This window comes from Zosterops lateralis, assembly GCF_965231275.1.
Source record: "Zosterops lateralis genome assembly, chromosome: 1".
Taxonomy (NCBI): domain Eukaryota; kingdom Metazoa; phylum Chordata; class Aves; order Passeriformes; family Zosteropidae; genus Zosterops; species Zosterops lateralis.
In genome coordinates this window covers 26,081,121-26,093,820 of record NC_139762.1, presented here as the reverse complement: position 1 = coordinate 26,093,820, position 12,700 = coordinate 26,081,121, and the positions used below count along the sequence as shown (strand labels likewise).

The window sequence follows — 12,700 nt, the reverse complement described above, 5'->3', positions numbered from 1 at the left end:
CTTTGTGGTCCACAATTTCACTGTCCAGTCAAATGATGATGTGACAAAGAGATGGGAAAAGTCTATTGGACCCACTGCCATGTGACAATTGATTCCTGTGACAGGTCCTTGGTGGCCTTCAAAAATTTCACCAATGCCAGCTTTACTGCAGGAAGAAGAAAGATTTGCATGCAGAGCGTGATTTACCACCTAGTGATTTAACATAACTTTTCTTTGCTGTTAGGTTCCTGTTTCCTTTTAAAGTTCTATTTATCCTGCAAATCTCTCTCCTTCTGCTAAGGCCTTTGCCTGCAGAGGTTTACTCCAGTGGGCAAAATTAATGCTCAGAATCAAGCACAGGGAGAATTTCTCTTACTTCTGAAGACTTACCCTACTCACTTCTACATACACTGTATACTCCTGTAGATTGAAATAACATTTCTGTATAATTATAAAATAATTCTAACTTGTAATTATACTATAGCTTATGCCTCTGAGTAAGCCATTATTACAAGAAATGACCATTAAAATAAAAATGCAGACATGTTAATGACTTATCATGGGCAATTCTTTTTCTCTTAAATATCTAAGATAAGTTTTCATAGCAGTCAATCAAGTCACTAGGAAGCAAATGCTTTTTCACAAAAAGTGAAGGAATTGATCCTGTGATCAGGTATACAGTCATTACTTTGAACAAGGGGAGATATGCAGCCAAAGGCTAGAATAGCTATTAGGAAGGAAAAGTACACAGTAAACATTGTGTAAGAGAGAATGTGCAGTTTCCTTCTTCTTGGAGCAAATGATGCCAGATCAATTGTCAGTGCTGTCTCACAGTGTACACAGAAAAGGGAATAATGAAATTACGCTTTTAGCTAGATTATAGGAAAATTGTGAGTGCAAGAATATACATTAAAAATAGCCACAGCTGTGATGAGCCTGTCAGCCCTGTGCCAGTGTGAGTATAGTGTACTGAAAGGAGCTAGGGAGCTGTGCCAGAGAAAACTGGTCCCTCATCCAGCCGGTGCAGTGTCCCCTCATCTCTCCTTTGTGGACAGTGTGGCCTCACTTAAGTTCCCCTGCCAGACCTTGCAGCATGTGCTGGAGCAGGGACTGAGTCCTGCAGTGCTGGATACAAAGGACACCTCTTATTTTATCCCAGCTATCTGCCATGTAGTCAGTGGGGAAAGGGGAGTTCTGGAGCACTGAGACCATCCTGAGTATATGCTGTGCTTTGACACACCTTTTTCCAGAATAACATCTGTCTCTTCACTGTGCTGGACAGAAGGACACAGGAGCCTCTGGAAATAAACCAGGGATGATAGCAAAAAGCTCCAGGAAAGACAGGCAGGAGCAGAAGAGCTTTTGTCAATGGTCAGTAGAAGGTTTCTAAAAAGGTGTGCTAAAAAGAGGATCTGGAACCTTCCTCCTCTTGTGAGTTACAAACCAGGCAAGTCTGAAAATTCAGAAGTGAGAAATGCCCTTGGGCATGCTTCATTCATGTTAGCAGCTTAAGATTCATTCAAACCATGAGCCATCGCACAGCCTATCAGTATATGCCTAAATAGACACAGTTTTGCAACACTGTCAGCAGCTTGGCTAAAATAAAAATATTTTAAAATAGAAAACATTGAACAAAACATATGTAAAACAGTATTTATAAAACATTGGGGATGTGTAATAAAGCCTTACAATCTTAAACCACTGTATCAATGTCTTTTTCGTCAACATAAACTCAGAATATGATAAAATATGAATTCAGAGAACATTGCAAACTACTGGTGAGGATGAGCTCCAAGTCTGTCAGTGGAAAAAGCTTGTTCTTTACAAAAGCCTTTCAAGTTTCCCAGAGACAAAACTACTGGTGGAAGCTAACAGAGAGCACTAGCATCCTGTAGGTTTGCAGGGTGCAAAACAAGGAACTTGCAGTATCAAACTACAGGCTGGGTCATGTTATGCATGACCACTGTGTGTGAGAGCACAGGATTCTCTAGAACCCACGTGGCACACTGTGGCTGCATCCTTCTTATTAAAGGAACCAGGCCCATGGTGGCTTTTCTCTGATTTGTCCCTGTGGAGACTGAAGATGGAGCTGAGAATGGTAAAAAATAAAACAGATTACCATCTGATACTGTTTAGGCCTGATTACCCTGCAACAGGAGTGTCTCATTTGACCTGCACAGACATAGACACCTGCATCTCAGTTAGGTGTATAAATCTGTATACAGCTGTGTAAATCTTCATCTGATCTCATCTCATGGGTGAGAAAGAGGCATTTCAGAGGGCCCAGTCATCTTCTCTTCAGGCACGTGACTGGAAAAGGTAAACAAAGTCAACCTAAGAGTAATTATTGCTGCCCACCAACTACCCAGGGAGCCTGGGGTAACTGTCCCAGTATAACAGGCTGTAGCACAAAGTTGGGCAGCTCCTGTGCTGGTCACAGGAGCAGTACAGACATTGTTGATCCAAGAGAAACAAACACTGAACACTCTCCACACACACTTGGCTGTCTCTCATCAACACAGGTACGCAATATTTTATAAGTACAAAATGCTGAACTTCACCTTCCATGACGACAGGCTGTGTAGACTGTTCCCTCTTCACTGCCAACGACAAAGTTATTGACATCTCCAGTCGGGAAAGCCATTCCTGTGACCGCCACTGGCTTGGACTTATTGAATACCAGCTCCATGCTCTCCTACCAAAACAGGTTTTGTTATTATGCTGGGATCCTCCTTTTGTTAGTCTGGGTTAGGTTTTTTATAACTGATTTCTAAATATTACATGGGGTAGCAGGAGAGGAAGATGAAATCATTTGACTCAGTCACAGGACTTTGGTTTCTACATAAGACATTGTGAGAAGATGCAATGTCACAAACCAGGATGCTCCTGCCATCCCCAATGCTGTCTGTCACACATATGAGACTGGCAGGAAGGCACTGGTCTTTTCTGCATCATCTTAAATCAGTCAGTGATGACAGGTGAGAATTTAAAATCTAATGGGGCAGAAACTAAAGATAATACCTTAATGGTTACATTTGCCAGCCTCAGGCTTTAATAAATCATGCAATACCCTTCTATTTACATTCTGGAAATCAGTTGTCAGGAAGCACACGTAATATCGTGTGCATGTGAGGCATTTATTGCACTGTGTCATTTGTCCCTTTGCAGAACAAAATTTAAAAGTTGGGGTCCTGTCACTACCACCATTCTAAGCATTGCTTTTCAGGGATTTTCTGAGGTAACCATAAACACTCCCTCTAGACTCCACCATCAAACAACAAACCAGAAGGAATGTTTTCTGTTTTCATTTGGTAGCTATATTTTAAAGTAAATCAGCATGCTCATTTTTGCAATTGCAAATACAATCACCATGCAAGTTTGTGGCTGTTGCAAGATGTGTATGCTGTGAGCAGATTTTGCACAATTTTTAGTTTTTCAGCCTAAATGGTGTAACCCAAGAATCCACAAAAGGCCTGAATGATTTCATAATTTTCATTTTTTAGCTATTTAAGTGGTTATGTTCTCTATGTTTAAAAAGTCTATGCTGCTGTTCCTCTAGGGCTAAAGCCTGTAGGGTTTTTCTCAAAAGGGCTTTTTTGCTGTAAAGAAAGTGGGTATCCCTGTGAGAGGAGAACAATGCAAATCCACAGAGAAATACTTCTGCTTGGTTTACACTTTCCTTTGAAAGAAATTTGGTTCTATTATAAAGGCAAAACAAGGCATGGAAAATGCATTGGGAGACCACCCCATATTTCTGTAAAAATGTGAGTGTGAGAGAGAAATAATATCTGATCTCTCTCCCTGTTAATATGGGAGAGAGATCATATATTTTTGTTAAAATCTTCTGGGGTGAGATCATAATTTAGTGTCTCTGCAGAGACATGACCATAGACTGTGGTGGACCCTCTGCTCCCAGCGCCCACACCATGACTGTACACAAGTGCTCTGGAGTTGTGTCCTTGGAAAGTTTCAGGCTGACACACATCAGCAACACTTTACTCCTCCCAGTTTAAAGCTACGGCATGCAGCTTGACGTCAAGTCCTGTGCCTTTCTTTTCTAGATCACCATGAGCCATGTGCCAAACTTCAGTGTAATGTGGGGTGTGTTCCCATCCTTGTTGAGAGCCAGTTTTGGAGCAGGGAAATTCCATTTGAGTGATGAGATACTGGAACTCAGATGTTCACAGATCTGTGCTTCAAACTTTAGTATACCAGTAATATGCAGAGGTGGGATTTATCCTCTTGATGTTTAGGTGAGAAACTGTGGAAGGGATTAGGGTGCCTGAATATAGATGCCTGGGCCAATTTAAATGTTTCCATTTCTACTGCAGAAGAGTGTTGATTTCTTGCAGTCCCAGGGCACAACTACCAGCCCCGCACTGTTGCCTTACAGAACCAACATGGTGGAATTTTGAAATTGGCCTCACTTTGAGTAGAGGAGTAGCTGTGATGACTTCCAGAACCCTCTTCCACCCTAAGATAGGATAGTTCCATGTCACAGGGTGGGTATCTGAAATGGCTTTTCACACTTGGATGGGACGAGTCATGCTCCAGAAGTACCAGCCTCTCTCTACCTCAACTGTACAGAAAATTTCTAACTTAGACTTGACACATCAACTTTTAGATGACTGAGGTTAGGATAGAGGAGTCCCACCTCTTGTGTCAACACTGAAAAGCAAATAATTCAATAGTAATCGCACATTAGTGCATGATTAATGGAATCATTACTGGGAGTTTCTATGCAGCATTTTGAAACAAGATCAGATCCCATGATGCTTAGTAAAAATGATATTAAATTTTTTTTCTAAGAAATTGTGTATAAAAATGAGTGATGTGTTGGAATAGAAAATGTACTTCTTCAGAAGATAACACTTAAAAGATGCTTTCTATACACCTTTTTTAGCATTGGATTCTTTGTTTAGTTTCCATTATTATAATCACTAGTGGTTTGGGCAATTTTCCTGTGTTTCCTTTCATTTCTGATACAAAGGAGAGGAGGGGGGCGATAGACAATAGTAGCAAACATTTCAGAGGGGGAGAATTAATTCTAAAACTTTTGATTTGCATTGTTTGTTCCTTTGGCTACTGAAAGCTGCCAGCAAAGTAAGTTTCTGAGTTTCTGAGTTTCTGACTGTGTGCCTTGGAAACCTGCAGTGCCTAGGGTGTGTTCAGCAGCAGTGCAATCTAGTCTATATTTGTTAAACAATGCTGTGGAATAAGGGCAATTTATACCACAGGCGACTTCTGTAATTACCATGCTTTAAAATGGACTATTTCATTTTCACTTGAAACTGACCTATGTATTAACGTATTACAATAATTACATGATTTGTGGTAAAGGAAATGGGGTTTGGCTCTTAGCAGAGACTGCTGGAAGCAAGCTTTTCTCTTTCAAGTGCATCCATTGGTTTTTAGTTTGTATAGGATGTGAGATTTTGGCTTTTAGGAGTGTGTTCCACTACACAGGTATCCTGCTGTACCAAAGGCAGTTCTTCCCCCCTGTGTAGGTGAAAACAAACCCACCTGTGGAGTTGAGAGCATGTCCAGGCTCCAGGAGCACATTTTGCCATCCGTAGAGACAGTAATAAGATTGTGTGCATTCTGTGTTCCAACTACGTTCACACAATACACAGGATGCTGAAAACACAGAACACTGGAAGTCAGAGAGTCATTCTTATGTCTTCACAAACAAATTTCTAATGTCTCATATGTTATTTTAAAGAATGATTAAGTAGTCACACAATGCCTGGAAAATATAAGACTCAGCTTTTGCCAGATAGGAATTGTTTTGTTTGGGTTTTTGTGTTTCTTTTTCATTTAAATTTTAAGAAGTACGTTATGGAGGTGGAAATGTTTTCAAAGTTTCATTTTCCTTGTAATAAAACAGCCCAGCTGAGTAATGCTGTGAAAATACCGAATTATGCGGATGATATTTCACCCACAGGGACATGTATCATTCTACTGATGGCTTTTGACACTGAAAATAACCAGCAGAAAGAGGAAAAGTGTCCAAACGGAATCAAAATGAAAACTTTATTGAAGAAAACAGCTGCATAAAACTTGAACTCTGTCAGAATTTGGCTTGCATGCTAAATATTTGCAAATGAACTCCAGTTGAAGAACATGAACAAGCCCATCAATGTTCTTCAGCATTGGCCAATACACCTTTTAAAATCTGTCATTTTAAGTGGGGAGTGACTAAATTTAGGGTGTTACACCTGGTTCACCATAGTACAGTCATTCCATGGAGACTGAATTCCAGTTAGTATGCATAATGAAACTTGGCCTATTCCTTTTCCAAGGAGCCTGGTAACATTTTGAGCCCAAACTGTCATCTGATATCTGATAGTGACATATGAGGGATGGGTCAAAGTTCAGCAATCTCCAGAGTGAAAAATCAGTCAGACTGAACAATAAGATTTAACTTCCTTTGACCAGTACAAGTGATAGTGTGAAATTAAGGGTTAGACATATACAAAAGTCAAGCAAAGAAAAATTTAATTTCTCTGCTGCATTTGCCAATAAATAGAAGACCTGCATCTCCAGAAAGAAAAAACATTTTTCTCTAATACTTTGCTTAATTAAAGAAAAATAGGACCAGCTTACAAGAGGTCCCTAGGGAGCTTCTAAGCCAATTCCATAGTGTTAGGAATGTAGCATTTGGTCCTGCAGAAAGGAATGGCAGAACTGCCACTTACGTCAAGATCCAGCTGCAGGTCACCTACCCAGTCAGTGGGGAATGGCAGAAATCCTCAGAGCTCTGGCTCATGCTCAGCTTTGATACCTGAGTGGGCCCAGTAAATGTCCCCTCTCCAAGAGCAAAAGGTGCAGCTCCTGTACAAAGAGCGTTTGTGCCCACACTGAGATGGACAAAGCCATTGCTGCTGAAATAGTAACTTGTGCTTGGAGGCAACCTGTACACACCAGTAAGTCACAAGTTCCTTTTGATGCCAATTTTTTTCTTCCTCTCAAGATTGCCAGGTACCTGGTTTCTCCCAGATCATCAGGGACCTAATTGGTCCCTCACATGTGTCTCTCACTATTACCTTCATATCATGGACCTTCTTGCTGCTTAGTGTCAGCTAATATCCCCAGTGCTAAATGCGATTACTGCATACTGATGTGTGAAATAAGTGCAAACCTATTTTTGTCATGGGCTTTCGACCTCCAGTAGTCCAAACAGACAGAGTGGGTGGGAGGAAGCTACAGCAAGCAGTGGAATATCTAGAATATTTAGTGGGGGGGAAAGAGTGAGCCATGTCTTTCCAGCAGCACCTCAGTATGTCAGGCCTGGCTCTAATCAGGGCTACCAGCCATCAATTTCATGCACAATAAAACTCATGGCAGAAATGAAAAGATGTAAGGAAAGCAGACAAAAAGGACAACCAACTGTATGTAACAGAAAGTCTAAACAGGCTCCTTCCTTTCAAAGGGTTGCTGCCAGATTGCTTTTATTTATCTTGGAAATGAAATCATCATGCAAAAAGGTTTTGTCTTAATTAAAATTTCCTGTTGTCCCAAGTGCAGATGTGTGGTGGGTGTGAAAGGAAATTAGTGAGTAAGCTGTGGGTAGAATTCTCTTTCCTGGTGATTCCAGGCAGTAATCAGTGATACTAAATTTCAGGAAGGTTTAAGTCAGGGAAAACAACATGATCTATCTGTTTCAAATAAACAAAAGCAAGAGAAAGAAAAGAGAAAAATCCTTTTTTTCACATACAGCAAGAGTTCAAATTAAAAAAAAGACTATTCAGCTCACGTATCTAGCAGTACAGAAAGTAACATCACTAATGCAGTGTTGTCTTAATTTAATTTCTTTTTCTTGGCAGCAGAGATTCAAGCCAGCCTTTTGCAACCAAGACTTCATTTACAATTTATGTAAGTAATTCCTATGTATGAATATAAAATAAGCAACTCTTATTGTAAAATCTGAGTACTCCTTAAAACATCATGCTTCCTCATGTTAGACTGTGTAAACACTTACTTATACCAATCCACGACAGCACATAAAGTGCCCATCCACAACTGAAAGTAATTTATTTATATTTTTCAAAGGCAAAACATTACATATTGTTCTATTGCAATAATAAAACTGCTTTAATATATAATTCCAGGAGGTACAATTTTGCCTTAAATGATTTTTGCGTGTAAACAAATTACTTCCCATTAATCTTTGCTTTTCCACTAGATTTTGAGTCCCAGTTGTTCAATTTTCAGTGACAGTCAGCTTCCTGCCACTAGTTTTCTGGTCTGCTACATCTCTAAATTGCACTTCCAGGAGAGACTGTTTCTTTTCATGCAGATTGAACAACATTACTGGCAACAAAATGAGCAAAAACATTAGGGAAATGAAAAGCAATGTTGAAGTTGCAACCCATGGCACAGATCATTAGATAATTACATCAACATTCGTGATAGTGGAAATTTACGGAACAATATTTGTACTGCCTGGCCCACTAAGCATGTCTGTGCACACCTGTAATTTTTAATATAAGAGAATCACAATCATAATACTGGTCCCACACTGAGTCTTTAGCAGTAATTCACATGGCATGGCTTCTGGAGTTGTTTTTTAACTCCAGGAATTATATTGTCACAGTCAAGTGAAAGCTGAACCTTGATCTGCAAATTCCAAACATTAAACTCACAGAACTGTAAAAGCTGGAGCTGCAAAAGTGCTATCACTTTGTCTGATCCTTCATTCTGCTAGAACAAGATTATTATCTTATCTCTCAGAGTGCTTTGTCGAGTTCAGTTCCTTATGTTACAGAAAGTCTGTGTTTTTCTGCACTCTTATATCATACTTTTGCATTTTTCTTCTCCTTTCTACTTTCCACTCAGGAATTGCCCTACACCCACTCCCTGGATGAGCTACTCCATCTTCCATCAAGAATGCACGAGATGTTTGTGCAGGGTGGACTGGATGTCAGTGCCATAGCAGAGTGAGGACAGTTTAGCAGGCAACCCAGGCTTGTCTCTTCCTCCAGCACAACAGGAGTTCCTTGTGGGGTAAGAGACTGTCCTATCACAGACATCATCCTTGTATCACAGAGAGTCTCTTCTTTCTCAGGCATTTTGTCTTACTGTTCTGCCCATTTATCTTCCCGACATCACTAGAGTCCACTTCCACCATCATTAATTATCTGCAAGTACCTGTGTGTTTCAGCAAAATGCTCTCCTGCATCATTCTACTGAAACAAACTCTCCCTCAGTGTGCCAAGTTGGCCCTGTGGCCCTGTCTGGAGGAGATGACCATGGTAGGGATTTGCATATTGCTCCATTAGGAAACAGAAGCAAATTGCCCCACTCTTTCCAATGGCACCAGTGTCTACTTATAGGAATTCACTGTGAGACCCTCATAGGTGCCTAATCTGTTTCAAAGGGAAAATTTGTGTACACCAAGACAACAACAGTGATTCAAACTCATTGCTGCTACATTGGACTGAGAGACATACAGCCTCCACAGTGGTCTGGCTCTCTTTACAATGGGGACAAAAATTACAGTGCCACTGTGCTGGCACATAGGTGCCTCACTCAAGTGTTGTACTGAATCCTGCCTTCTTCCTTGGAAAGGGGAATAATGTCTTGACTTGACTGTACAATGTGTGATGATTAAGCATTTACAAGAGGTGGACGTTCATACCTCATATCTACTTTTTTCCCTTCAAGGGCCACACTTCTGTTTTCATCTGTGTGGCAACTAGCATTGTAAACACAACTAGGCAGCTGCCTTTCCCTGCTGACCATTTCCTCTAAGGAAAAGAGGAGGTGATTTTTATTCTTACCGTGTGAGCAGCAGCAGATAAGGGAGTTCTCTGAACGGGAGTGCGCCTGTGACTGCGATTATCCCACAGGACAATTTGGCCAGAGTATGTCCCACCAACGACCAGGTTCGGGTGAAAGCGGGCAAAACAGACTGACATCACGGAGGACTGGAGGAAAAGAGGTAGAGAAGAGAGGGGTTACAATGGTCAGCCATCTTCAATTCTCTCCCTAGGGAAGCATACTGTAACTAGCATTTTGTATTTTAGGAATCACTGTATGAACTTTATTCATACTCCTTGCACACCAGTAATGCTACTAAAGCCAACAGGACACATGCAAAAAACTAACTTTGACCTTAAAATGTGTTGTTCCATTGGTCCTAGGGAAAATATAGGATGCGTCTGAGCATGATGCTAAAAACCTGAGATAACGTCTCCTTGACAGTGATGATAAAGTGCTTAATTTTATTTCCAGAAGTGAGAACTTAAACTAATGAGATGCCAACAGAACAGAGAATGGCATCCTGGCCCATGATATCCCATCAGGGATGGGAGAAACTCTTATCCTGTTTCTCCTCTAACTTTTATCTCAGGCAGCTTGAGGCAAGTCTGTGCAAGACCCTCCAAAGTTCACCTCAAGGTGTGCTCTCTTGAGAGGATCAGCTGACAAGCTGTGTCTCATTGCTCGATTAAAGACTGATTCCTCTACTACCAAGGTCTTCTAAGAACAAAGGGAACCTCACTCTACTTTACACTGTTTAGGCAGAACTGAGTTTTTCTTCATCCTAATGGCAGCTAGTTATCTTTGTATATTTTCTTTACCTGGGGATGCTTAGGAGCCAGACTGGTGTGATCGGTACCTTGGCTACCTGGTAGAGTTCCCCACAAGCCAGTATGGAGATTGTTATCTAACCCAACTACCACTTTTCAATGTCTTTAAAATACATTTGACAGCTGAAGTCCTCAAGGGAAGGAATCCCTGACTTCCGAGCTACAGCCAAGAGCAGAAGCAGTAACTTCCTTCCATGGAAGCATGTCTTCCATGCTCTTCTTAAACAATTATTTCCCATTTCTACATAATTGGTCCTGGATGTTATGTCTTTGTTTTATGCAAGTTTTTTTAAATATTTTAATGAATGGATATTTTGAAGTGCTGGTATTCCTATCTGGGAACACACTTTACTCAATGACAAAGGGTTAACTAAATTACCATATTTCATTTGCATGAAGACCATGGCAGACATTTACATAAACTTTGTTGAATTAGGAACACTGGAGCTGCCGAGCTGAACTAGACTCAGTGTCTACCTAGGTAATGGCCCTGTCTCTGGGAGAAGTGGATGGGGTTGTAAAACCTTTGACAGGGGCAGACCTGTTGCCTCCTTTTCTTACTGCTCCTCATGATGATTTCTAGTGGCAAAAGACTGATTTGAACTCACAAGAGACTTGAAACCCCTTCTGATAGGGCTAGAATTATTTATGCTAACTCTTGATGCCTATAACTAGATTAATAAAAATAATTCAAAATGGGAAGTTTAAACAGTTTTTACTGTTTCATTAATTCAATTCATTCATTCATTCATTCATTCAATTCATGTGGCTGTCTGATATCAATTGTTTAAAGCCAGATTTATGCTAAGTGAAGTTAATAGATATATAGCATACAGCAGTATATTTAATACTGGGTTTTTTTACCTAATAAGACAATCAAGACAATGAAAAAAGCTGCCATTACTTTTTTTCTTCCCCACTTTCTCTGGATCCTCACAGCTGTTCACTTGACATCATTATACCTTCCTCTCTTGACTAACGCTTCTGCATACATTTCTCTGATGTTATATAGTCTAGCACCTAATGACTAGTGTACATAAATGCCTATTTTAGTCCATATCTAAGTGCTTCAATTCAGCAATTCCATTATGGTCAGTCACAGCAATGAGAGGTTGCTTCCAAACACCATTTCCAAAGGACCTAGCTTTACAGGAAAGAAACTCCACCCCTAAGGAACAGGATGTAGGTACTATTAAGAGAGGTTTAAAACTCAGCTACACTGCAGCTGCCATCCAGTTTCCACAGATCTCCCCCCACTTTATAATTAAAACGACCCTACAGCACATGTTCTACATTTTATCTCTTTGTTTAATGGCTTCTTGAGTTGTTCTAATCAACCCTTCTCATTCCTTATAACTAAGCTGACAGATATTCTTACATGAAGTGAAATAGCCAGATGATTTTAAAATAGTACAGCTCCACCACTGTGTACACCCCACAGCAGCTACAAGGCTCCACATGTATTTTAAGAAACCCCAATTCAAACAGTCATTCCACAACAAAGTTCCCAAGTTTGTCCCAAACAAACTTGGGAGACTCTGAAGCAGGGCAAAGAAGCCAAGTGGACAGTGTATTTTTAAAAGTTCTGCTTTCATGGTTAGCATGTTTTTGCATTTAGAATGCCAGAATACAGTTGAATGGTCAGGATATAAAATGCTAAAATGTGTTTTTCATAAAGTTCAAAAATAACCTACAGACATGACACAGGCTTGAGCTCTCTACACTGCTTCTAGTTTTACACCTCGCTCCAAAGCAGCCTGCAGTCTTCAAAAGGTGAAATGTTCACATCCTTTTAATTTATGTCAGCATTATTTTTCTATCCAATAAAAAATTCTGTCAAATATTAGAATTTAACAACTTAGGGACTCCATTCCATAGCACTTAATTTGGTGATTATTTTCTTAAAATTAATGGCAGTACTCAGATGAGTAAGGGCTGTAAGATCAAGCCCATTCATTTAACAACTTGAAAAGCATTCATTTCGTAGTCTTAATGGGAGAGAGTGGCTGACAGGTCTCCAGTCTGTCTGAACAGCTCTGTGCTCAAGGACAGCAGCAGAAGCCATTCCCTCTAAGCCTCTTCTGCCCCCAGGCTGCCTCTTGTTTGCCTGTTCAAGTAGTCTTGCTCCT

At 40.4% G+C, this 12,700-nt stretch overlaps 1 protein-coding gene across 7 annotated transcripts in view; it reads right to left on the bottom strand.

Moving 5' to 3' along the window:
- The window catches only part of DYNC1I1 (dynein cytoplasmic 1 intermediate chain 1), a 211,567-nt gene that overhangs the window by 44,791 nt on the left and 154,076 nt on the right, over positions 1-12,700 (bottom strand). For all 7 annotated transcript variants that reach the window (XM_083878320.1, XM_083878319.1, XM_083878323.1 and 4 more), the window contains 4 exons: positions 9,762-9,908; positions 5,503-5,616; positions 2,541-2,674; positions 1-145 (listed from right to left, as the gene is read on the bottom strand). In XM_083878320.1, coding sequence (XP_083734446.1) covers positions 1-145; positions 2,541-2,674; positions 5,503-5,616; positions 9,762-9,908 — 540 coding nt within the window. The remainder of the gene's footprint in view (positions 146-2,540; positions 2,675-5,502; positions 5,617-9,761; positions 9,909-12,700) is intronic.